The sequence below is a fragment of the Seriola aureovittata genome, chromosome 7 (assembly GCF_021018895.1).
Source record: "Seriola aureovittata isolate HTS-2021-v1 ecotype China chromosome 7, ASM2101889v1, whole genome shotgun sequence".
NCBI classification, from domain to species: domain Eukaryota; kingdom Metazoa; phylum Chordata; class Actinopteri; order Carangiformes; family Carangidae; genus Seriola; species Seriola aureovittata.
Window position 1 is genome coordinate 29,230,264 of NC_079370.1, and position 27,473 is coordinate 29,257,736.

Here is a 27,473-nt window from a genome sequence, read left to right on the forward strand (position 1 = left end):
TAGTTGTTTTCAGGAAAGTGGATAATCCTGATGAAATCAAAAATGGTGCTGGTCATTATGATGATTTTATATAAAATATTTTTATGATATAAAACCTAAACACTTTAATGACATGCATGAGAAAGACAAAGAGCAGGATGATCAGTATGATGTGTTAGTGCACATCAAAAACTCCAAAGATATTTTTGTGCATTTTTCTCACCAATTTATCTCCATTATTAACAGACAACAGCTCTGGTTTGATATGTTTCTTCCCTGTGACTTCACATAAAGCTGAGCTGTGGTCTTCAAAGCTGAAATGAGTCTTTACCCAGATGGAGCTGGTGCTGGGGGAACACCTCGCCCCTGTGTGCCCGGTGACCGGGTTTTGCAGAGGGCAGCAGTTTCAAACAGGAGCTGCTGTCAACAAACCTGGCTCCCCGTGGAAATATTTCTCCTCCTGCAACAAATCAGAGGGCGGGGCTGCCTCGCTGACGGCCAGCCTCCGCCACAAATAGGACCACGGCTCTCCCCAGGATGTCCTCCAATCTCCGGATCCAGGGCGGGGTCTGCGGGGTCGAAACCAGAGAGAGAATCCCAAAAATGACATCTATATTGCGGTGGAGCAGGGGACGACCGGGGCTCTGAGGGAAGAAAGGAGTCAGAGCTGGATCTCGTTTTGTAGGATCTTGACAAAGCAACAGACGCAGGAAAAAGACGCAGTAAATTAGGCACGGTTTCCAGTTTGGGTGCTTCAGCTTCAGCGCGGACTTATGTTGCCTTTGCGGAAACGTAGCGAGTTGCATTTTTGAGAAAATCTCAAGGAGGCATTTGTTCTTAATAGCTGACTAGATAAGTGAATCGGCGCCGAGGCTCCGTTTCCTGTGTTTGCCAGCGCGCTGCAGCTGGGCTGAAGAAGCCCCGCTGGTACCGACTTCTCAACACATCCAGTCCGCTTCGAAAGTCGGTGAGAGAAAGAAAGAAAAAACGAAATGTGCGACTTGATGCCAGCCTCCCAGCCAGCGGAGAAAATCGGCAAAATGAAAAAGTTGAGGAGAACTTTGTCGGAGAGTTTCAGGAGTATCGGTGAGTAACGGGACGTCTTTTCCTTTTTCTAACCCGTTAGCAGCCTCTTTGTGCAGAGAGTCTCCAGCTGCAGCAGCAGAGCGCACCGCTGCTTCCTACTGAGGTGATGTCTGGACATAGTTTGAGGATAACAGCCAGAGAAAACACATATCAATTTGGCCTATAGCAGAGTGTAGTTACCTCTGTTTTGGTGCCTGACAGATTCATATGGTTAAAAACGGTCAAGTTCTTAACAGTTCTGAGGAAACATTGACAATTTTCCATTTATGTTGCTGTAAATGTGCGGTAGAATTTGTGGTTTATATGTGGTCACAGTTTACCATAAACATTATCATTATAGGCCTAGTAGTAATCATTATCATCATCATCATCATCATCATCATCATCATCATCATCTATGGCATGTACTTGACCTTAAATTAAAAATGATCCTTAGGAAAATGTCAGAAATTCGATTTTGTGGATTCAACTAATCAGCCAATCAGTCTTCTATCAAGTAAAACTAAGACATACAAAATATGGACTGAGCTGGACGTCTCACAGTGTGTGCTCTTTGGTGGACAAACTCTGTAATGTGACTGTGTATCTGAATGATTTCTTGTTGCTCATCAGTCGACATATAAACTGTCTGATACTGATGCATCTATGTTATGAGCTGAAGTCACTCTATCACTGTAAGTTTCGATCTTCAACACGTTCCAGTCTCATGTTTAGATTGTCGTTGGTCTTGTATTCATTGGTATGAAAATAAAAACCATCATCCATCAATAATATGTAAGATCAGCTGTTTCTCAGTAAAGAGGTGGAACCACTATTTTTCATTTAGTTTTTGACATGCAGTGTTCTACAACTTGTGACTTTATTGTGAAACATATACACAGATTCTAAATATATCTTTCGATAATAATTATTTTCAATGTTGAATAATGTGTTAATATTTTTTCCAATTAAATTATTAATTGTTCACTCTGTTAGATCCCAGCCATTGGTGGCTGGAGCGTCTGACTAACAGTCCAAAGATTTAAAAATATTTAATTACATACACGGTGTAAGGCTGCAGCTTACGCCTATTGTTATTAGTGCCACGGGTGCTCAGCTCCGAGGTCCTCTACAGCTAGAATATCTGAGAGGAGTGCCTCAGACTTATTATTATTCTTCCGCCAAATTTTGGCGCTTAACTCGTCCCGCAGCTTTGAGAAAACCCCGATAATATATACATCAAAACGTGCGTCTTGATCCCGAAAGGGGTGCTATGACTTTTGGTGTTAAAATTCAAATTTTTCCCAAAGTTATTCCCAAAATACTGGGAATAAATAATGCATCAGGAATGCATTGAAATTTTTTTTAAAAACCCACAAAATTTCACCTTTTTTCTACAAAATTTCACCTTTTTTCTGAGTCACCCAGCTCTCTCATACCTGCACGTAGAAATGTGATTCAAACTATAAAACAGAGGAAAACTTCTGCTCTCTCAAAAAGACAGGAACTGTTTTTACATAACATGTAAACTTTTCAAACTGTGAGCACTCAAAGGAGGAGTGCAAATCACTTTTTCTTCAAAGTTAGAGTGAAAGCGTCAGTTGGCTAGAGTGCATGAAGCAGTAAAAAATAACCTTTATTTTTATTTTTAACTCGAGCTCGCGGCCAAACCGTAAAAAGGAGACAAATAATTCTTTCTGAAAATGTAGACATAGTTGTTGGGATTCATAAAATGTAACTTTGACAGGCAGGGTCTGCACAAAATTTAAACGGGGGTTCCGAGTCCGGCAGCAATACCTGTCTCACTCTCATTGACACCTAATGTAATCGTCTTTTTTTTTCAAAAGAATCTCTCTCTGTCTTCGCACTGAGCTTACTCACTCATTTTAAGGAATATCTGAATAAAATAGAGACTGTAGAAACTTCTGGCTTCAGTGTCTGGCACGGTCTTTTCGGTTTATGAAAAGAAGTAACGGTTTTCTCATAATTTGCAGTTGTTTGAAGCCATGTAGAAGCCAAATTCTGGGCAGATTTTCACATTGCCATGGCAACGGCAGCTCCTGACCTGTGTGCGTGCGTGCGTGCGCCTAGCAACCAGATAACCAACTCTCCAAGCTCTGCTAGCTTTACATTAGCCACATGTTAGGTCTTAAATTACATTTAGTTAGGTCTTAAATATGTAAGTCCATTTACTGCTTCCTTCGTTGCTTTTTTTTGTTTTGTTAAAAGAGTGAATGAAGTTGTGACGGTCTCCGCTGAGACAGAGGAGAGGAGAAGCTACTAGCCCTCTCTCGCTGTCACTTCTAGTCGCGTTGCTCTCCTCCCCAGTAATGTTAAATTTAGCAGAGAAAAAAACATAATAGTGGTAATTTAAATAGCGGTTCATGGGATTTATTAACCCTCAGGGGTCCCTCTGTCCTTTTTTGGACATTTTCTTCACTTTTCTTTTTTGATTTGCTGATCATTTTGGCTGTGTTACAGCTGAAGGTATGGATTTCTGCAAGAAAGTGTCTTTTTTGACATATTTTTAAAATCTAATGTCAGTTACTGTTACAGGTCTATTATACACTGGTAACACATTTTGTACCCTCTGGGGTTCCTTGCGTCCAAAAAAGGACACACAAAGAAAATGCTATAAAATCATCATATATCAATATTTTTTTCTGCTTTTTTTGCATAAATCTCTTAAACCACTTCAGTTCTGCTCAAACCTACCAAATGTTTATTAGTTTTCAGGATTTTAACCCTTTAAATGCCAGTTTGAAGACATGTTGCCTCTTGTTTTATTAAAAAAAACAACACAGAATATGAGATATTTCCCACATAATACATGATGGAGGGATGTGACATTGTTTTATATCAGAGTCTTTTATATCAAGACATATTTCAAAACCAGAATATGATCAGGGTGACTTTTGAACACTGGAAATAAATCATGTACTCATCCCGGCAGTAGCCCCCGTGGCACTCAAAATTTCCCTGGAATTTTCTAGTTGTTTATTAATCTGTCCTGTTTTTATGATTATTTGAGAAATGATTGGTTGATGAAATTAGGCTTGGGCAAATATTCAATAACATTGAATATCGCAATAATACCAAAATTTCATTTTATTTTTTCAATTTATTTATTTGCAGTTTTACACAAAAAAACACCTAAAACAGAAAATACAATCATATAATTATGTACCTTTTTAAAAAAACAAAAGAAACAAATACAACATGCGATATTGTGCTATGGTATATCATCATATTTGGCCTGGACTATATTGAGATATAAAATTTTGGATATCATCCAAGCCGAGTTGACTTATTCAGTCAGTCCAAAACCAAAAAACTAAGGTTGAACAATTTATCGAAGCATTATCAAAATCTCAATATGGTCAGTTGCAGGAGCTGCAATTTTTTTTTTTTTTTTTTTTAAATTAAAGAAAAAATGTGTCACAACAGACCATAAATGAAGTCTTGTGGTGCTACAGGCCTATAAGGGAACATGTTAGTTTGGTACAACACCCAAGGAAAATCACATCATCATCATTTTTATATTTTTTTAAATGTAAAGTCACCATTCTGACAATATCTGCCAAAATAATCACAATATGATTTTCTTTTTTGGGTAGCATTCAGTCCTATAAAAAACGTTCAGTTTTTCAGTCACAGAAAAGAAAAGAAAAGCGTCATTAAAACTTTGGGCTGGACTTTCTGATAAACTTATGATTGTGCATGATCACAGTCATCATCATCATCATCATCATCCCTCTCTCACTTTTCAAATATAATTCTTATCTATCGATGGAGGCTGTGCTGCTAAAGCAACCTCATATGTGACTCTGTGAACAACAGTCGTGACACACGCACACGCACACGCACACACAAACACACACACACACATACACAGTGCCTCTGCCTCAGCATAGAGCTTCCCAGGGTTCAGGGTTGTAGCAGTGTAGTGTAGTGTGTGTGTGGAGAATGAAAAGCTGGATGCAGCGTATAAGAAAAGATGAGAGATGAAGAGGAGTGAGTTTTGGTTGATGTTATGGGAGAAGAAAGATTGGCATTGACTTTTCTGCTGTGCTGACGCTCATCTCCTATTGGCTGTCTTTCCTCCCATCTAAATCAACACATCAGAGCATCGATTGGCCCCCGCTCTGCTCTTTAACAGAGCACATTCAAGAGTCAGCCTCACTGTTTATGTCCTTGTAACAATGTTGATCCAACTGGTCCCAGTGGGCAGGTTTGCATCACATGTCAGATTATGGTACCGTGCAACATAATACATTGTGGATATTTTCATTCTAATTGCTTCAGGGCTGTTTAAGGGACTGATGCAGGGATTCTCAGCTTTTTCTGGACCATGAGCTTTGACATGTGAGTGTGAGCATGTTGTGGCATGTTGTGTTTTTAAGATCACTGAGGAAGCCTCAGATGGATTATATGGGGATTATGGAACATCTCAAAAATTTTTATTAAAAGTCTATGAAATATCAAACAAATCACCTGTGGCACTATCAGTAAGGGCCCCTGGGCTCCTGACCTGGAGATTAAATAACTGATGGGTAATTTTCACTCTAATTGTGTGGTTTAACATAGCCAACAAATCACAACAAATCCACATTCATTACGTTAGTCTTTTTTAACTGCAATTTATACACATTAATTTTTCCATCTTGAAAAGCTTTAATTCTTCTGTTACTGCAACTGGGAGCCAAAAGGTCTTTGGTTTGATCTCTGGAGTGAGAATGTTGAGATTGAGATGGTTTGTCCGGCCTCATTATTGCTGTTGAGTTGCCCTTGAGCAAGGCAATTACTCCCCAGCTGCTCCTGTGGAGCTGCAGAGTGGCCATGAGTTCTGCGTGTAAGAGCACATCCACGCAAAGCCAGCTCAATTAGAAGCCTCGCTGTATTTTGACTGACTGACTTCATAGTTCAAGTTACAAGATTATGTGTAAATACAAACTCAACACTTCCTGTAAACATTTCAGATTAAAAGCCCTGTAGCATTTGCCTGGACAGAAACCCATTATTTCTTAACAAGGCTTTTATTCCTGAGCTGCAGTAAGCATATTGTCTCATTTCCAGTTGCTGGTATTTCTGGTGTTTACATACCATTCAGATTTGCTATTTTCTTAAACAGTTAGCGATGACATCTCTCTCTCCCTTCCAGTGTCTGTCTTATTCCTCTGCCTCCTTTTGATGATACATGTAATAAATGCAGGTTATTTGCTGTACAGAAGGCGAGGGTCAATGAAATGGAAGTGCAGCCAAGTAGATGGGAAGCCAGGGCAGCTGGGTGCCTGCAAGAGGCCAAGCACTAGGTTTAAACCTAGTCTTGTTTCCCCTGAAAAATGTGAGATAAGACTTTTCTCCCTGGGATGACGGCACATAATGACCAGCCAATCAGGCAAGCTTAATGGTTATTTTCATTCCTCAAAAACTATCAAAAATTGTAATGTTACTGTTTATCCAAATTGAGCAGGAACATGCGGGACAATCAAAACAGACGCAAACCCGGACACTACAAAAGTTTTTTGATCTGCCTGCCAGAGGAGCAATTTTCATTCAAGTGAGTGGCCACTCCCTTTGAATCTGGGATCCAGTTCAATTATCTGTTCTAGAGCCCTAGAACAGATTTATATTTATACTTTATTATTTTATATACAATATATATTGAATGAAAAGAAAGGATCAAATATACATAAAATGCTGCTTATATAACTTGACTTGACCTGCGCATTTCCAATGTGTAATTGCTTCTTAATAAAAGTATTCATATCAGCGCATGTAGGGGAATATATGCACCGATACAGATATATCTGTGATAGGCCAATATCGTTTGATAAAATTGGTGGGGCTTTAATCTGTTCACTTCACTGGCTCCTGGTTGAAGCTTTCATACAGTTTAGTGTAAATGTTCATTAAATGATCACAGAGTCACTGCCCATTGTCTATTGGAGGCTAAAAACCCATCAGTCTACACCTAGACATGTCATGCTAGGAGTTGCCATGTTTATTTTTATTTTTTAACACTTTTTGATAGATTTTTTTAAACACAATCACAACAAATTCATAGTGACCTGTGTTGCAGGAGTAGCTGTTTATATGAGCAGCTGGTGCGCCTCAGAATCACTCTTTTATGCTCATTCAGTTGTCTGACAACAAATTCATAAAAATATATAAACTAGTCTGTGTTAAAGCACGGTACAGTGCAGCTGATTACAGAGAGCAGGAGGGGAAGGATCTGTCCATTTAGGCTATTTCACCTCTGACAAGAGATTATGTCATTTAGCTTTTCCTCAGTTGTTTTAATGTGGATGTAGATCTTTACGCAAATGACCTAAAGTGTGAACATACATACAGTAGTTCTCACATAGAAAAGGCTTGTCTAGAATGAGTTTGGACATAGTTTACCTATTCTTTGTTCTTGGTGAAACATCCTGGATGAATAAAGGTTAAATACATCTGATAATATTCCATCTATAGATACACTTCATCAAGATTCAAGTTCTTCTCTGTTCTGCAGGTAACACATTGGGTAAAGTTATGTTCCTGCAACTTTGATTAAAAGTGAGAGATGCAGTATGAAGCAGTAAATAAGTTTTAAAGGGGACCTATTATGCTTTTCTGAGTTTTTCCTCACTTGTAGTGTGTTATATAGGTTTTTGTGCATGTAAATGGTCTCCAGAGTCACAAGGATCAAAGTTGAGTAGATCAAAGGGAGAAACTCTGTCAGGGTAAAAACCCAATTTTCTCCTTTGTATGAAACGCCTCGTTGGGGGTCCAGACATTACTTACTGGTCCTATTGATGTCAATACTTCTCTTGGTGCTGCCCACCTGCGAGCTCGGCACGCCCCCACACAGGGCGCAGCACATAACTACTTATGGTGAAGAGTTTTCATTAGTTTTGTAGCCATGCCGAAAAGACAGTGTTCTTAATTTCCTGCAGAAATCTATTTCATCTTTCCACGGTTCTCCACTGCTCCAAACAGTATAATGTGAGCTCGCACTTCAAGGAGGACTGCTCAGAAACCATGCACAGTTAGACGTTTCATTTTCACAACGGTTATTTCTGAAGTTCACACTTGATGTGGCCGAACAGGGGACTCAGGCTCACAGCCTGTCGGTCTGCATTGTTATTGTGGATGTTAACCGCGTTACAGTGACCTGATCACGTTGGTAAGAAGCAGCATAGCAAAGATATAAATGCTTAAATGTTTTTCAGTGTTGATATGCTGTACCTATTAAGCTCGGATAAATTATCCACAGTTTAACCGCTGAGTTCATTTTTCAATAACTATGCTCACTAACGTAAAATTCATTCAGATTTACCGGCATCGTAAACCAGCAGGAGGTGAAGCGATGCAGACTCCCTACCTGTCGCCCATCTGTCTGTTCCTCCATTACATCTAATTCCTTTTGTCTGACCACACATAAAAAAAAAGAAAAAAAATTTTTTTTTTATAAGAGTATTCCAAGTTATGAATATTGTCATCCAAAGTTTGTTTACACAAGACGTGCAGAACATGTCGTTGCCATGGTAGTTGCTGGCAAGCTGACCAATCAGAGCACACTGGGCTCCAGCTCCAGAGGGAGGAGGGGGGCCTTAAAGAGCTCTGAGCTCTAACAGAGCGTTTCAAACAGAGGGTGAAGAAAATACAGTATAAAATGTACAGCAGAAGAAAACTAATGTCTTTTCAGAGCATTAAATCATGTAAATCTTTCTTTTCAAAACATATTTTTATTCATATCATGTAAAAAGTCACATGTAATGAGCATGTTGTGGTCAAAAGACACAGAGTCGTGGCAGCACAAAACACACAATTATCCCACGGCATGCTTTTCTCTAATGTGAATATGTCCTAAGGCCAGGAACACAGTGGATGCGTCACAGCTGCGGAACGTCTTGGTTTTCATTTCAGCGCACGTTAACAGGTTAGAGCGGACACACTTCCTGCCTCACACATGCTTTAGACACGGAATCTCTAGATCACGTGATGCAACCGCAATGCACAAGCTAGCACGAGCATCATGCAGCTGCTAAAATGGTAAAAAATAAATAAAAATGTCTGTGACATATTCTGATTCAGCCTTGACATATATAAATATATAATATATATAAACTATAGTAGAAGGTGTCAAATTTATGTAATGTTGCTGGAATTATGTCAATATGACATCAACAGGTCTTTCCTTTTTCTATTTTTGCGGGAGACATGCGTGTCAAGTGTGAAAAATAGGCGAGATGCCGAATCTGTACATCACACGACGCAGCTTTGAGACGCTTCACCAGGCAGTGTGCTCTAATCTGTTAACATGGGCGCTGGGATGAAAAGCAAGACGTCCCACAGCCGCCATGCTCCTGTACTGTTGGTCACACAAAACTAACACTGAGTCAGCTTGTTGAAGTTGATATCCAAAATCTATACCTCGCTATAGTCCAGGCCAAATTATATTATTGACTTTTATGTTTCAGGTGTTTTCTTTGTTGATATTGTGAATATTATGAAAAATATATCTGGAAATATCGCAATATTCGATACTTTTGAATATTGGCCCATTTTGAATTGAAATAAATTTCCCCAAAATGTATATTTCCCATGGTACCTGTTTTTTTAAAATTAATACTTTGGGTCTTTGGGGAATGTGTGTGTACTTAGTGTCTGATAATGAGGAGGCAGCAGTTTTCTCCTTTCTCATTAGATAACATAATCATCATTAAGAATATTAATAGCTGAAAAATGACTATTTAGCTCTTAATAATACTCTGCAGAAGCTTCTTGGACTATGAGAAAGATTTAGAAATCAAAGCTGCAGAAATGAAGTGTCAAGCCGGATACAGCATTGTTTATTAGAATATTATTTATATCTTATAATATGTCCACTGCAACATTGTCATCCCCTGCAATTAATGTGAGGATCACAGTGCATTGTCAGTGTGGATTCAGAAATAACAAACAGTTAAATAGGTTTTTATACTCTAGTAGCGTGGGACATCTTTTGCAATTCAGATTTTTACTGTGTGTTCTCCTTACAATAAAACATTGGATGCAACATATTATACATTAAGAAGTCATAAAGGTCACTGGCTATTTTATGGGAGATCATTACACACCTTTTAGCCGGAAAAAATCCTAATAATGGATAATTAATGGAGATGATTATAAGGAACATGATTTTAGAATAGTTTTGTCAACGGCCTGAAACTACTAGAGACTGGCATCAAGTCTCAGGTTAATACATCCAGCATGAATGTCACAGCTTATGCTTGGTACATTTTTGTATCTTCTTGTCTGTACCTCTAAAAGAACTTTTCTGTACCCCTAGTGACAAAAATGTACCTTTATGTCCCGCTACTAAAATATACCCACTGGAAAGGTACAGAATTGGTACCTTATTTTTTTCTTTTTTTAAGGTTTTTTTTTGTTGCCAGTTTTACCTTTATTTTGATAGGTGCAGTGAGAGAGAGACAGGAAGGTCAGGGAGAGAGAGAGGGAATGACATGCACCAAAGGGCTGAGGGCCGGACTCGAACACATGGCTGCTGCGGTCAGGACTTAAACCATGTGGTACGTGTTCTCCCAGGTGAGCCACTGAGACACCCCCATGATTCATACACTATGAGTTGCAGTTGAAGCGACGTGTCATTTTGTACCTTTATGAGGCAAAAACATTCCCTTTGATTCAGAGACAAAATCATTAACAGTTATTGACCACCATTTATTTAAAAAAACTGACAATTAGTTTACATCTTTTAACAAAATGAACATATATTACATATATTTATATGTAAACTAATCCATTTTCAGCGCATGTCACTGTATTGTTTTGATATAACTGAGCTGTCCTTAAAAAAAGTTCCAGCACATGACAAAAAGTATAGCTTTTCAAAATTAAGCTGAAGCATGAGACTTAAGGAGCCATTCTCTAATCACTGAGTGCAACCAAGCAAAATTTAATTTCGTTTTCAGACACAAAACGGGAACAAAGTTCAGTAAAAGTGCACTTACGAAATATAAATTCATAATTCACCTACATAATTCAGTGTTGCCTGCCTCATAACCCTACGACATTATTAAAACCATTACAACAATGTAAAGACTAGCTGAAATCAGTAAAATGCACACCCAGCTGTGTTGTTAATGAAGCTGATAAACTTATTCCAAGACCAAGACTTGAATGGAAATTGCCGCCTGTTTTATTACAACAAACCCAACTCTCTATTTAAATCAAGAATTCTTAATGACTGATTTGCAGCATCGTCTGCCTGAACCTTCATCTTCTTAAAGTACAACTATGTACCCTTTGCTGTCAGCAATGATTTTGTACCTTTAAAATTCAACAAAGCTTTGCAGTTATCCCCCTAAGGACCATTTCAATACTTTACAGGGTACCTTTCTGAAAAATGTACTATGCGTACAAAAATGATAGCCCTATTTCTCTGTGTGTGCTATCTCAAGCCCCTCTCCTGCAGAGGCAAATAGTGCCTGTACAGCATCTCTTCTCTGGGTCCCTGAGATGTGCAAGACGAGGGTCACGTGACATACAGGGGAAACCGTTGTAACACTAGTGCTAGCAAGCCTCTCCAGTGGCTTTGATAACCAGTATAAGTAACATTAGTAGAATTAATGTGGTTAGCCTTGGCTGTCTGTTGTTCGAGTATCCTGCATTACAGTCCCTTGACCTGGGACGTGACATGTTTGTTGAGAGGTCTGCAGCTCTTCTTCTCATTTGCATATTGAGATCTGATCACAGTCATGGCAGAATCAAGACAAAGATGAAACTTATTAATACCAAATGTAAAAGCCTGTGATCAGATCATTAACCAGATACAGATCACATGTAAGGGTAAAAGTGGGATCACTGTCAGATCATTATCATCTAAGTACTGGCTATAATCAGTATTTTTATTTGTCTGGGTTTGTTTGGGATCATGTACCAACATACGCATACTCTGGAACAATAGATTTTTGAGAGAGAGACAGAAAGGGATGGTTAAAACTTTATGGATTATCTGACTATGAGTCGCTAGCCCACCGATATGGCAGGACTTCTCCCGGTGTCTCTGATGGCCAGTCCGACTATCACAGACAGCTGTGTTGTCAATGTGTTTGTGAGAGAAAGAGAGAGGGGAGGGGCTCAGCGAATCAATGTGAATTTATTTGAAATTAGGACAACAATATGCAAAAAATCATATTGTGACATTGCAGTTGTGTGAATGGTCATTTTTCATTTAATTTTCACTGAAAAAAAAAAAAGATGATAATTTGATATTTGTTGGGTCTTGAAGAATCTCTGTAGCTCCACGTGCTTTATTTATAGTCTGTTTCAAAACATTTTACCTTTATCAAAAAACTGCAGCTCCTGCAATTTGGATATTGCACTTGGCCCTCTTTGTCATTTCAATCATGTTTTGTTTATTGTTCAACCCTATTTGAAGTAGTAAAATTTTAAATCAATAAATCAATATGTGGTGCTCAATCTTGATATTGTGGTGAGACGCCACAAATAGATCAATGTATGGGAAACACTGTTCTTAAAAAATGACAAAAAATATTAATCAATTGTCGAAATAGTTGCTCATTAATTTTCTGTCGATTGACAAATTTATTATTATTATAAGTCATTACAGCTCTAATATTCATCAAAATAAATTTTCATCTAGAAAGTGTGGAAACAGCATCTGTGATAAAGTATTCTTAAGTCAAGGTCAACAGGTTTTTTTTCTATGTTGAAGGCTTTTCACAACCATTATATGTCGAGGCTGTGATCTCAGGTGGTTGAGTGTATGTTGAGGCTGTGATCTCAGGTGGTGAGTGTATGTTGAGGCTGTGATCTCAGGTGGTGAGTGTATGTTGAGGCTGTGATCTCAGGTGGTTGAGTGTATGTTGAGGCTGTGATCTCAGGTGGTGAGTGTATGTTGAGGCTGTGATCTCAGGTGGTGAGTGTATGTTGAGGCTGTGATCTCAGGTGGTGAGTGTATGCAGACATGATGTCATTCTGTAAATACCACCCAAATGTGAGCTGCCTGAATCCATGGAGGATTAACTAACTGTGACATCACAGGTTAAACAGTGTAGAAAGTTCTTGACATGAAATATGATAAAATGAGCTGTCTCTGTCTCTTTCTCTCTCTTTCTCTCTCTCTCTCTCTCTCTGTCTCTCTGTCTCTCTCTCTCTCTGTCTCTCTCATACCCCCTGCCCTAATGAAACTCCATGAGAAAAGTGAGTTGTCACCAGCTCAAACCAAACCAAGGCCTGCACCGCTTTAATGAGCACAAAATGAATTCCTGACAAATTTCAGCACATTGACAAGGTTGCGTGCAGAGCTGCATCTCGACCATTAGACTTTTTTTTATTTTGTTTATTCTTGAAAAGAAGACAATATAGCCAAGTGCCTGACTCTCTCTTCCTTTCTCTTTGCAGCTTTCAAGAAGGAGGACAGCGGCTTTGATGAGGTAGGTTGAATATTAGTGAATATTTGGGAGCTCTTGATATCACTGGCCTTGAGGCCTGCACCACGCAGTAGTTCCCGCTAGTATTATTCATCAAGGTCTTGTTGGCCAGATGTTGTCAGAACAGTCTGCATTGCTGTTTTTTTTTGGATGTGGATCCTGCTATAACTTGGTGCATATGGTGTGTAATTCATTAATGTATTCATGTGTGGAGCATACGGGTTTTCCCTCTCATCTCAGAGATGTCCCTCAGGGTTAGTCACCATCACAGTGTTCCTCTGGCCTGCCAAATGAGACATCAGCACATGCACCAGACACATTCCCTCTGTGTAAGAATACCAATGGCTCCAGACCTGTGCTCAAGTGACTTTCTCACATTTTGTGTACATTTTTGTCATTTTTATCCATTGCAGTCCTCATGTTTCTGCTGTTCTATATGATGCAGGTTCAGTCTTAAAAATGCCCCCACTCCCCTGCCACATTCTGAGGGTATAATTCAAAATGAATGTATTGTTTGTTGTGTAAAGGAGACAGGTGGATGTTATATCAAGAACATTTAAATAAATGTGTTTCTAGTTGGAAACCTTTATACTCCAGGCAGTGCATCCACAGTATAGCGATGTGAGATTAATTGCATCTGCTGTACAAATGAATATAATAGTATTTGTGCTCATTTGCTATAGGGGAAAAATGTGGGGAAAATGTAGGAATATTTGGGATGAGGCACGTGATGATAGTAGGGGTGGGCGAGCTGGCCAAAAGATCATATGATGATCTTTTTGGTGTAGAACCACAGTCGACAATCCTGTTTCCTCTATGGTTTTATTGTGAAAGTCCTGACTGGAAGTTGCCGCTTTGATGCTTCTTTCAGATGTTTGTCCGCTTGCCGTATCTCTGGTGTCTCCTGTTTACAAACTGTGTCACAACCACAACCATGTTATTTATGAGGTGCTACATGTAAGTGTCTTAATTTGAAAGTTCAGTCACTGCCTCAGCTTGCTGATTGCTCCACCGTGTTCACCTGCGGGTCTCTAACTGTACCTGTCTGGTGTTTGCTGTTGAGCAGGTAGTGAGTTTATCAGAGCTTTTTCAATGAAAACAGTTACTTGCTGCTGGAAATGAGGTTGATTAGAGCTGTGAGGCTGAACCAGTACAGATGAACCAACAGTAAAGATGCAGGGTGTAAAACCAAAACAGTGCGCAGTAAGACACTAAAAAGCTCCACTGACTTGAGGGGAACTGCAGTTGGTGATAATTCTCTGAGAGTTTGCACATTGCATGTAATTATCTACAATAGTTAATATAAAAATATTGATTATTTAATTATGTATAATAATAATTATTATATTTTCATTATCTCTCAAGCCACTGTGGGTCAAAGCCACTCACTCTATGCTTTTCAGAACATCTGGGAAGATTGATAAAAACTGATCATGTAAACTTCAGCTTTGATACACATTACACGTTTTGTGTCATTTTCAGTTTCAGACTTTATAATGGGTGTGTATTGCATGGCATTGCCAGAGTGGGAGAAGCTCTAGAACTCCTCTGAAAAACATTTTGTGAACTCGTCTTTACGGCCACATATTTCAGTCATCACACATCACAGCTTCCTCGATAGAAACATTTGTCCTGTTTCATAGAATGTGTCTACCTTAACACAGAGACTTACAGAATTTGAACTTGAGCCTCAAAGCGATGGGAGTCCCCTCCACCTCTTCCATTAACTGAAATACAATTTCAGGAGCTAATTTCCTGAGAACATTCCTGAGTGACATTTTTTTGTAATTTGCTCCTGTGTCCATCTTTTTGGCTCTAGAAATGCCAAAATCAGATATGCAGTGCATGAAGATCTTGTGCTGGCCTTGGTCCGCTCATGGTTCAAATAGCAGTAGTTTGAGAGGCTCGCTAAACCAAAATCACATCCAGATCTGAGTAAGCTCTGTGTTTTTCAGCTTTACACAGGCGTTTGAACCAGCTCGTTAAGAGACTCTTTGACCTCTTTGAAGTTGACAAACACAGACACACATAGACACACATACACTCATACACACATACACACATACACACAGGCAGAAAGCTGTTTACAGTTAGTGCTCATAGAGAGAGATTACAGTTCAGACTGGACAGTGCAACAGTAAATACAGCAGCAGACATATTGAATTTACTTTGAGCTTTGAGCTACAGGAACTGTTCAACCATCATAGTAGCTCTCCCATAGACCGCAATACACACACACACACACCACCACCATCACCACCACCCCCACCCTTCACCCCCACCAGCCCATTTTTATCACTGAAGGAAGGCTAAATAACACAAACACCTCTGTATAATGTAATATACACTACATCCTCCACAGTGATCAATTGAATCAACAACTGTCTGAAATTATTTTAATAATAAATTGCCAGCTGAGTATATTAGTAATTATCAGGTATATGCTCAGGCTCCAAAGTGTCCAACAATTAATTGGTTGATTTCATTGCTGTTCTAACCTGGGAACTGATATAGCTGGTAACCTAAAGATGTTCTTTAATTTTATAGTTGTATCATCATTCATATTATTATATGGTTAACCCTCCCTCCCCATTTTCAAATGTAACGCAGTAACACTTTTACTCAGAAACATTTTAACTGACTTACTTTGTACTTTTATCTGAGAACATTTTTACACAGTGATTTACTTCTACTGATGTCTTTTCACTAATAATAGTGACCTGTTCACGTGTTGATGTGCTGACGTCAGTGTGGTGTCCCATCTCTAGTCAGTTTCGGTTACTGGTAAAGTTTATTGCTGCTCTATCTGAACACAGTTAATATTGCTCTTTTTTCATCACAATGTCTAACTAGCTGCTGTACATTTAAACTTACACTAGTTGTGCTCCAGCGCTTTCACTAACTCAGAAGTTGTTTACGTGCTGTTCAGATGTGCTAATTACTTTAGCTTAGCAGTTAGCAGTAGCTTCTCTTTCTCTCCCTCTCTCTTGCTGGCTCGGTGCGGTGTTGTTGTGACTTTAGTGTAGGGGATTGTGATGTTTATTACATCTTCAGCGATGTCTGCTGTCTTACTTTAGGCACAGCTCCACTCGCTAACCGGAGCCAACTGCAAACTCTAACTGTCATCCCTGAAAATTTCCCTCAAAAAAAGTAAAACTCTTTTTAAATTCCACAATTCCCAACTTTAATTAATTATATTGAAAATGTAGAGGTTTTTTTATTTTCTGTATCACCCAGTTTTGGTCTCATTCTGATATCCTTATATGGTTTTTGAGGAAGTGATTTGAGTACCCTCCACCTCTCCCATTGATTGCAATACAAAGTGATTCTGATTGGCTAATTAGACTCATTAATTCTTACCCTTTTAACTCAGGTATCAGAGCAACTCTAAGGCAAATCAACACAGTTTATTTTCGTGTACATGTGTTTGCGTGTTGATGTGTGGTTCTCTGCATGTATGTACATGTCTTTCTTTTGTGAGGACAATTTTGATTAAAAACCATGATTGTGAGGTCATTTTGGCCAGGTCAGTGTAGGGATAAGTCTCTACGACATGAATGAAACCCAAAGTAATGTCCTTTGTACAGACTGAAACGTGAGGAGTGAAGTACACTATCCAAGCAGCAGACAGATTCAAAATTTCTCCAGGAATTTTCTAGTTAATTTTAATGTCTATCTTCCCATTCTGGGAAAGTGGTCTTTTGGACCCTACTGGACAACTGACAACTGTATATATCGACATATACTAACAGGCTTTGGGATGGATATATATTTATGTTTGGCCTATGCTCTGCCTCACGAGCGGGAAACCATATGTTGGACCTTTGGTTGTTTATCAATTTATTGGCTATCATACATTAAGAAAATATTAATATTAAAAACATTCCTATTAAATAATAAGGGGTGTGTGTGTGTGTATGGGTGTGTGTCTGTGGGGGACACAGACAAAGGCAAGATGACCAATTCAAAATGGTCGCTGTGACCACATGGCCTGAACAAGGCCACAAGATGGCGATAAACAAAGGAACCACCTTTTGTGTGGGGGAGGGAAGGTGTGAGTGTCTTTGTTAGCATGGCTGATGTAGTCTAAGGGTACCAGGTTAGACAGAGAAGGTTAGCTACATGCATGTTGTAGAACTGAGACATACTACAGGTATGTTTGTGAACATACAAATACCCAATTAACTGTGTGACTAACCACAACCTAAGCAAATGTTACAACAAGACATTAACCAACATGTACATTATCAAAGGTTAAGAGTTCTGCTACTTAGCTGTGCTGTGCTAGGTGAGGTTATACCCAGTCAGTTAACATTACCCAGTCCTTGGAACAAAACAAAGAGGTCCTTTCCAGTGTTGTTGAAGAGTCCAGTGAGTTGGGAGGCTTCCTGGTGGAGTGAGGTCCTGTCTGGCTGAGAAAGTTAGCTGGTTTCCTCTTTGTTCTTCTTACAGAGTTAGCTGTTCCACACTAACTCCGCTGTGGCTCCTGTTGCTTGGAAAATCAGCTGGCAGACTTTGTGTTGTAGCTGCTGGCACTAAAGTTAACTTGTTCACTCTGTGTTGAAAAACAGAGTGGGAGAGACTGCTGTGAGCAGGCCTGCAGGAAAGCTGTTGTTCCAAGTAGCCTTGTGCTGACCTGGTGCTGGGACCCTGGTTGCTCCTCGAAGAGACGAGAGGAAAAAAGAAGCTGCTGCTCCTGAGCAGGCAAACGAGAGAAGACAAAGAACAAATAAGGAGATATGGTTTTGTCCCTGGGGGTCACATGTCACACACTGACCAACACTAACTGGTCAGTGAGGTCATGGGGAAGGATCGACTCCAGGTGTGAACAGTGAGGAACTGTAGGGAAGTGAGATTTTGTCTGTAGAACAGAAGAAACGTCTCCACCACCTTGAATGTCCCAACATTTATGTAACATATGTCTACAATATAATTATACATACATAAGATAACATATTTGTGTGTGCTAGACATATATGATATCATATGTCAATTGGCCTATATGAAATTGTTCCAATTTCTATTAGATTTTACATATACTTTTTACATATAAGCTGTGTCTTATTTTATATAAAGTATATATATATATATATATATATATATGCTTCATATATGGAAAATTAGAAAAAAATAGCCTATGTTCATATAATACATTTGCTTATGGGCAAGTCTTTGGTTCTAAATAACACTGAAAGAAATAAATCTTAATTCTCTATAAGTGTTGCTCTAACAGGTATTCCATGTGTGTCCTTTAGCTATAACCAAAGTGTGCTTTTCGAGCTGTCCTTGACTAGCGCTGTGAGATCAGTTATGATACTGCACGTGTTGCAGGCATGTGCAGATGTGTGTGGAAACTTCCACATGAAGCTTAAGAGGCAGCAGCAGCAAGTAAAAAAACTAATTACACCATGCGATGTATGTGCACTTTCGGCTGTTCAGTATTCTGCATTGTCATTGGAGTGTGCCATTGTCACCCAATCATAAATATTTTTTGTTCAAAGTGATTTTTAGATATTTTACTTCCATACTGCACATTTGATATGTCTTAGTGTCAGCTCAGAAGAATAATCCTAAAACCTCTTAGCCAGGAAGGACAAAGGTGAAGATGTCCAGGCAGAGAGCATCAAGATGCAGGAGAGAGACATTCAGAACAGGAAAGACAGACAGCACAAAATGATGAGACAGGACAGGCCCTGAGTTTAAGAGAGATTTGCTGCTGCTACTGTCATGAAAAGGTACGTTTTAGTCTGGTCAATATTATTGATGTTGGTTTAGTAAACAGCTAAATCACACACTGAGTTAAAAGACTCTCAAAATGGCTGCAGATTAACTCAAGTCAATGGACTCATTTACTGGTCTAAGTCAAGAAACTTTTCTAACTGTAGACAATAGAGATACCAATACACTCAATATTTAAGTGTTAAATAATGATGATATGTTGGCTGTTATTTAGTTTAAAAAAAAATACATTTATAACATAAACAATGGTCTTTGATAAAGATTCCTGAATTTTTTTTAAAAGGTGCTCTATGTAAGTTTTCTCTCCTCCTGGGAGTATGTGGTGGTGATGGGGATGCGTTTCCAAGACAACAGGTTAGAATCTTCTTCTTCTTCCTCCAACTCGAGGGCAGACTGGACACTACGGCCATTCAAAATGAAACATAGTATTATGAGGATGGGTTGGAGCTAATTGATTTAGCATGCTAAATTCAGTAGAAGAAAAGAAGGTAAAATAAGATAACTTTTTAAATAACATTGCTCTGGAGACAGCTGTTAGTGAGTAAAGAAATGAAGTTTGATGCTGAACTCTGAACATTTTTTCTAGACTGGTAAATAACCAGTTGTTAATGCTTACATTAGCTATGTCGCTATAGCAAAAACTTACATATAGCACTTTTAAATCACCTCAAACATAATATATTTGGTGGTACTGTAACGTGATGAAGCTAATTCTGACAGATAAACTGGCCCAGCCACTTTACTGGTTGAGCAGCAGTTCTGTGCTGTGTTGGCACTGATATCAAAAACTTACAAAACTATACAGAACACAAATGAATCAAATGTCAGAAAAAGTGGCAGATACAAATGCTAGATACAAAGGTTCTAATTGGATATGCTTATTGTTACACCAACATTAGTGGCTGTTATTGTTGAGTGGTGAAGGAGACCACTTTCTAACTTCCCTGTTTTTCAGTTTTACTATTTCTGAGCAGCAGATGCTTTTATCAGAAGAAGGAGCAGTATTAATAGTAATCTCTGAACATCTCTGAAAAACAGCATTATGTGCTTAAACCTCTAAGAAACCTGAAATATGCAGCACTGTTTTGTTTTAGCTCCATCTGATTTGTTGTGTCTCCTCCTCACCAGGAGGAGAGAGTGTTTGCATTGAAACTGCAGTTTCAGCTGTAGTGTGGTGGTGTGTGTAGATGGGGCGCTGAGGAATGAGGAAAGATTTTCCCATTAAGAGAACCATGGAGAAGTCTTTTATTGTTGCCGGCAAAGGCCCATGGGAGCTTAGATATCAAAGATGCCATTTATATTTGGCAAAATTTCCTGTGCTTATTTAGATAAGAAGATAGCCCATGCTCTCATTCAGGACGGGACTTTTGTGGTGAAACAACGTGAAGCAGACCATTTCCAGAAGTCAGTGCCATGGGAATCAGCTTGGGCCATTTGCTATAAATGGGCCTTTCTGCTAAAGAAGAATTTAAAGAATCTTAGAGGGAAAAAGCCTCCTGCAACATAATGTTTTTAAGAGACTGAATGATGGTGCACAGTGACAGCATGTGAACATTTTGCAGGACATGATGGTGTATGTTCATGTGTTTGTGTGTCTGAGAGAAGCAGACAGAGATGGAGAGCTTGTTTGCCACTGGTGCCTGTTGAACTGATTATCATTCATCATAGTGAATAGGAAAATATGCGTCTGTTTAAACCATAAAGGTGGCTGATCAGACTCAGAGCTCTGAGTCTACATTCAGACAGAAGGGGAGCAAAGTTTCTCATTGCTTTTCTTTCCTAGGTTTGATATTATAACATAAAATGTGCAGCTGGCTAATGGCATCACAGTAGGTCAATATATCCTCCGGTCTAAATGATGCAAGAGGTCATTGGTCTTTGGTTTTTGCAGATGGTTCTTTTTTTCTATTTTTAATTAACCATTAAAAATGATACAACTACTACTGGGCTTACTATTGACAGGACTGGGAGAGGTGAGATCTAATGTAGTCCTACTCACTGGATGCAGGCTGTAGGTATCCGCATGCTATTGGGTACTTATTTCAGGTGGCATTCTCCTCCCTTTCCTCTTCCTGTGCCTGTTACATTCTCAAAATCATTTTCAAAACGTTTAGATGAAGATCTGGCTCATAGGCAATCCCACAGTCGACACGTCTTTGCTGTTTTTTGAGGTGTTTTCTTTGCAGGGAATAACCCTTTTGAATGACAAAACAAGTTCCTCCTCCAACACTATTTTGCAGAGACACTGTCATTGTATCCTGGGCTCAGTGCGCCCAGAACAGTTGGTTTAAAGAAATTAGGGACAAGCAGAGCTTTTCTTCCCCTATAGCATTTACCATTCTGTACCATTCTCCAGCACTGGCATGGGGCTGTGGCGAGAGCTGTGGCTATGTGAGACCAGATGTAATGTAATGTCACAGTAAAAAACAAAAAAACAACTACAACTCACCCTACTGTTGAGGGTTATGGCAGCACCTCTTCTGTGGATGGCACATCAATCAACATTGGTCAGTGAAGTACCCACAGGACTTGAATGAATTTAGGGGGATGGAGTGGTGTGTAATGGGGAGATGACTTCTGACTTTACTGATCATGCACAAATACACAAAACAAAGTGGACTTGGATCAGTGAGGGTTGATTACATGTTGTGATTGGCCAGTGAGCACAGGCATATTGCAGCTTTGCACACTGTGAATGACAGGCACATAGAGAGGGACGGTAAACTGCTCTGAATGGTCCACAGATGTGGAATTTCTCTGATATCAAAAGCAAAATGGCAGCATTGTAAGAGGGCGTTCTTTCGGGATTTTGAAGTATGTGATTCAACAACTGATGCAAATTGAATCATTGCAACGCAACACACAAGTGACAAAGTGCCATATTAGTAAAATAAGCAACTACAGATTATGATTTGTTTGTTTATTTAATCATTTATTTGGCAATGCCAACACAAATAGTTCTGCAGCTGGACTGATACTGGACTGTTGCTAAGCAACAAATAAACGTTTTCCTGAACTGCACAGTGCAAACTAGCTTGCTACTTTGTCTACACGTTACCTCAGGTGTGTGCTGAAGTAGCCTGGTGTTTTCCCTTCATCCTCTTCTGACGTCCAGACATCATTTAATTCAAATGTTATTTCTGGAAATACAGAACACCTGTAAAGCGGAGTGATACATGTAGTTAAAAGTCCCAGTGCTGTTATACTCTATATCAGCACTCATGGAATGACTCTCGTCCAATCAAATTACTTGGTCGGAACTAACTATTGTATAAATATCATTTAACAGCCCCAGCCTGCATCATATGTATGGTCCGTTTTTATCTAAGACATCATGATATTATCCCAAAGTCTGAAACTCGTCATCAATGTAACTACAAAATTTCTTTGTGAATATGTTGCTGTATTGTCATTAGCATAGATTTTTTTCACCACTCTATGTTCCAATTTCACAGGATGCTCAAAGTTTCTCATCAAAGAAAACCAACATCCTGCAATAATTTAAAAGAAAACTTTAATCATTACTACCTGAGGTTTAGTGTTGTAGCTCTGTGGCCCCCATTGGTTCAGCCTGTTATGATAACATAATATATTTTTACATTGTTTGCACTGGTGCACCAGACTTTTTCATTTAGTTGCACCAGGTTTTTTCACCATGCTTTTTTTTAATAATTGCATAATTGTATTAATTTCATTATGCTTTTATTCATTATGATTCATATGCTTCATTGTGCTAGGATTGGGGTTAGATGGTGTTTTATGCAATCAGAATTCTACATTGAATCAAAATGCGATGCAAAATGTTGAGCATTTTATCATATCTTGTTTGGGGGTGGGGGAGCAGTTACTTGCTTACTTATGATTTCGGGTGTGGGCGGGGCCTCTCAAGGTCTGCGACAGCTGTAACCATCACTGCAGTATTTTTCTTGATCAAAAAACAATCAATGGTTTTCTTCATTTTGAATTACCTGTAAGTTTTAATGTTGTGATGTTGCCTGAGGAGGAGCACAGGGTTCGGATTGACACATACCATATTTTTTTCCCCACATACGTGCGTCTAAGATGGCTGCTGTGGAGCTATGTGTGGGGGGTTAAAGACAGGGATTTTCCCTGCTAGATTCCTCCAAGGGAAACCTGTCTTGGCCATTTTTATGCATACCCAGGCTTTTTTAATGAGCTTTTTACATGTGAGCTTGTCCATGACGAAGACTTAAAACAGGGAAAGTATTGTGAAGGCTGTGTGGTGTCTCGTGTGCATGTATACCCAGTGTCTATGCAGAAAACATACAGTACTTTCACAGAACCATGAACATCTGAAACATCTACTCCCACTCAGTGCTCCTCGTTCCTGTGGTGGTGGGTGGTAACACATGCTTGGTCTGTACATTAACATTAAACACATAAAATAGAGGATTGAACTAACAGTTTCTGTCTAGCCTCCCACTCTCATCGTCGGCTGATGTGGAAACAGAAGCTGAAGAGGAATCAGAGTGGATAAAACGGCCGATTATTTATGTGTTTTCCCTGGTGAGACTGCCTCACAGGGTGAATGACAGTTTTGATCACATTTAGCAAACATGTCTCTCAGACCATTAAGCCCTGATGATATTCAGATATGCTGCCAGCATCTGCTCTGCCTGTTTTCATAAGCTATACTGTCTATTTACATTGAGGTGAGTGTATATGTGGATTTCCCTCCTTGTCTTTGGTTGCAGCATCACTCCTGTTCATAAACATGACTGGCTATTGGATGAAGCATCTCCTATTACAAAATTAGAGTACATAGGAGGCAGAGTCTCTTTTTTTCTGGTTGAAGTTCAATTAGCGATGCTTATTTTAATGGCTTTGACGGTTCCAATCAGTGTGTCGGATTGACAGCGTCCCCTGAAATGGCAAAGAAAAGGCTGCTGATTAAAGCTCTGTCTTCTGTAGATCCATTGGCTTTTATGTCCCGCGTGGTCACGGATGGTAAACCTTGATATGAATTCAATAAAGTTTTGAGCAACAGAGCCTCAGAAAAATGACTGAGGAGGAGGAAAAAAGGCATTAGGCCCCATCAGCCTGTGAATCAGCAGAGATGAAAGACCTCTGATGAAAGCATGAGAGGATGAGGTGGGTTGGAGGCGGTTAAGCCTGGAGAGTGGAGCACATTGTAGTGTTGATTACTGTCTTCCCCACACTCATGATATAAGTGTGGCTCATGGCTTCCATCAGTTCACATTGCAGTGCAATGTCACCTTTCCATGTCAACCCTCTGGGCCCAGTTAATGTTTAATCTTTATCAAAATTATCTGGATTTTAAATCCCTTGTTTTGCCATCCAGGATCACGTAATCATCTTACTTACCCGGTTTTTCAAAGCAAAATTGGATTGAATCACTCTGATCCAGACACAAACGTTTTTTAGATTACTAAATTCGGATAATGAGTGCTCTAAATGGGACTGCATATCATGCAATGTAAGATGGAGTTGAGAGACCAGAACTGTAACTTCACTTTCTTTGGGACATGCATAGGTAGAATCAGTCAAATCTTATATATAAAAAACACCTCAAAAGTTTGGTGACTTTGCCCCAAAATAAAGTTTACAGGTTATACATCTACTACACATTATGAAGGTTTCACAACGCTGATTTGGGTTAATGTCTTTTGTTGTAAACCAGATGATTGGCTGTTTCAGGGGAAAGACAGGATACAACTGCCATCTTTATTGGATGTTTTATTTAGGATTCTTTAAGTGGTTTGTCTTTATATCAGCTCTGGTGTTAGCATGTAAAAGCCAGGTAGGCTGGCAGTATTTGAGACAATATTTGAGACATTTTAAATGAGGCTATTTTTGTTTTTTCTTATCTAGAATATTCTGTTCTTACAGTTTATGCTTTATCACAAACAAGCCTTCATCAGAGCACTGTGATGAGTTTGTTACCAGTTCCAACATTGTGGTATCGAATGAGTTCATTCCATCAATAAAATTCAAGAATATAAATTAAATGGGTTTGAGATATACTGAACATTTAGAGATGAAACTGTTTGTTTTTTAACTGATCAACCAGTGCTATGCTGCATTTTGATAACAAAATAACTGCTTCAGTCAATTTTCAAGTACAAATGGCATTTCCTGGTTCCAGCTTCTCAGTTGTGTTTGTCCTATGTGACAGTATACTCAATATCTTTTGGGTTTTAAAGTGTTGAAGATGTCAGCTGAGGCTTTAAGAAGCTATGATGGATACTTGTCATTATCCTCTGACATTTAATAAAACAAAAGTTTAACTTAGAAAATAACAGATGGATTAACTGATAGTGAAAATAATCATTAATTGCAGCTCTGGTATTATTATTTCTATTTATGTCTGGCATTCATACTGCTCCACTGTTTTTGAGCCACTAATACAGAGACACCTAGAAATGCTTCTGACTAATTTTTCATTTAAAAACTCAGAGAGACATTTAGAAACTATGACAGATCATTCCCTGGTTCATCACACGCCTATCACGTGACCCTTTTCTGGAAGAAAACAAACGGCATCAAACTCCAGACTACCAGTGGTGAATACAAAGTGTTATAACTAACCAACTGGAGTAGACAATCTGTTTCCAGCATACACTTGGCCAGTCTAGGTGTCCAAGTGTTTTTGGACAAAGAGGGTTTGTGGAACTGAGCTCAAATACTATTGTTTTAGTTTTCAAATGAAAACGTATAAGTGTGAATGTCGCTCCAGACCTACTGAGGCCTGTGTTGAGTACTTTAACCTGTTAAGCCCTAAGGATGCTGGGGGGTATGCCTCGCCTAGACAGACATACCCAAAATAGATCAAGAATAGCTCCACAACTATCAGGTCCATTTGCAAGAGCTTGGTCACTATGGATAGGTTAGACAGAGAATTTATTCCATGTGTCAGTAACATTGTGACTGTTACTATAGCCGAGTAAACTGTGATAAACAAAAGGAAATTTTTTTTTTTTTTTTCCTCACCTAGAATTTATTTAAATTTAGACAGTGGATCACACCATGATATTAATGGTCCCATGCACTGGGATGCCACTGAGTTCATTCAGCAACTTCATGACTACAACTGTCACATTGTAGGTAGAAATACCACAAAGCACACAAATTCTACAAAGGTTTTAGTGGGGATGGGGCCATCCATTTGGACACTTGGATAGCCAAGGTATCCAAAGTGTGCCAAAGGAGTTTTTTACCTCTTGAAAGGAAATCTGGCTACAAAATACCAATCACTTCCACTACAGGTGGCTGTGTGCACACAATACAACCCTTAGCCACTTCATTTACCCTGTGCATCATCAGATTGTACCATTGTGCACAACCATTGTGTGTAAAAACAACTAAATTGTATAATTTTGTCTCTACTTTGCCACTGAATCTCTTCTAGGGCATCTAAGTTGCTATATTATGTTGATTGAATGATAAACATTGTAAAAGTGAAAAATAAACACAAAACACAAAAACATACTATATACAAAGTTCAGAATAAAATAAAAGTTGAATCGGCCGTGCGTCACACGCAAAATCCCAATCTGCGGTAAAAGTTTCTTGTACTTATGCACGGGTGTAGTATCGCGAGTAAGCAAGTCTCAGAGGAGTGTGATATAAAGTTCGAAACCTTGCAAGATGTAGAAAACGATAGCGCTATGTGTTTAAACTGCAGTACCTCCAAACGCGCACTAGATGGCAACAAAAGACTGTGTATGAAATTCAGGCTTGGGGGGGGATGTCTCTTCTATCCAGGCCCCCGTCTCGGCCAACTTGACTGGAAAATCATATGGATAGACTCAAAATGACCATGAAAGGGTAAAGAAACAGTATCCGTTGCTTTTGATTAGGACCGCTTTGGGATTCGATTGAATATTTAGTCATAAATCCAAGATTTGACATGTGGACTGTAAAATGAGAAGTTTGGCCCTGTGGTTTCTTTGGGGCGGACATGAGCGGTAAGTTCAGGCTACACTATGCTTGCTATCAACAGAAAGAGTAGTTCATCTAGTTCATACAACACTCAGCATGGTGGGATGGAGCAGGCAGATTACATGTACCGTCGCGTTTCATTTTGACTGTACATTTACATTGATAGGGGTCTTATTTTGAAACAGAAATATTGAAATTATGGCCAAACAAATATTCTTTGGACTAAATACACTTTGACTGTTGTTTTAGTAGCGTTAAAGCCTCATCTTTTAGAAGCATCAAAAAAAGAGACCACCACAGGATTCTATCACCTTTTTAAGG

General features: G+C 39.1%; 1 protein-coding gene across 5 annotated transcripts in view; it reads left to right on the forward strand.

Annotated features, from left to right (window-relative positions):
- Positions 1 to 251: 251 nt before the first annotated feature.
- Positions 252 to 27,473, forward strand: part of cdk14 (cyclin dependent kinase 14) — a 298,616-nt gene continuing 271,394 nt past the window's right edge. For 4 of the 5 annotated variants that reach the window (XR_008828208.1, XR_008828207.1, XM_056380004.1 and 1 more), the window contains exons 1-2: positions 252 to 1,065; positions 13,462 to 13,493. Coding sequence is in view for 3 of the 5 variants with exons in the window: in XM_056380004.1 (XP_056235979.1) it covers positions 972 to 1,065; positions 13,462 to 13,493 (126 nt within the window). In the remaining 2 variants the exon portion in view is untranslated. The remainder of the gene's footprint in view (positions 1,066 to 13,461; positions 13,494 to 27,473) is intronic. The other variant, XM_056380003.1, reaches the window with a different exon arrangement.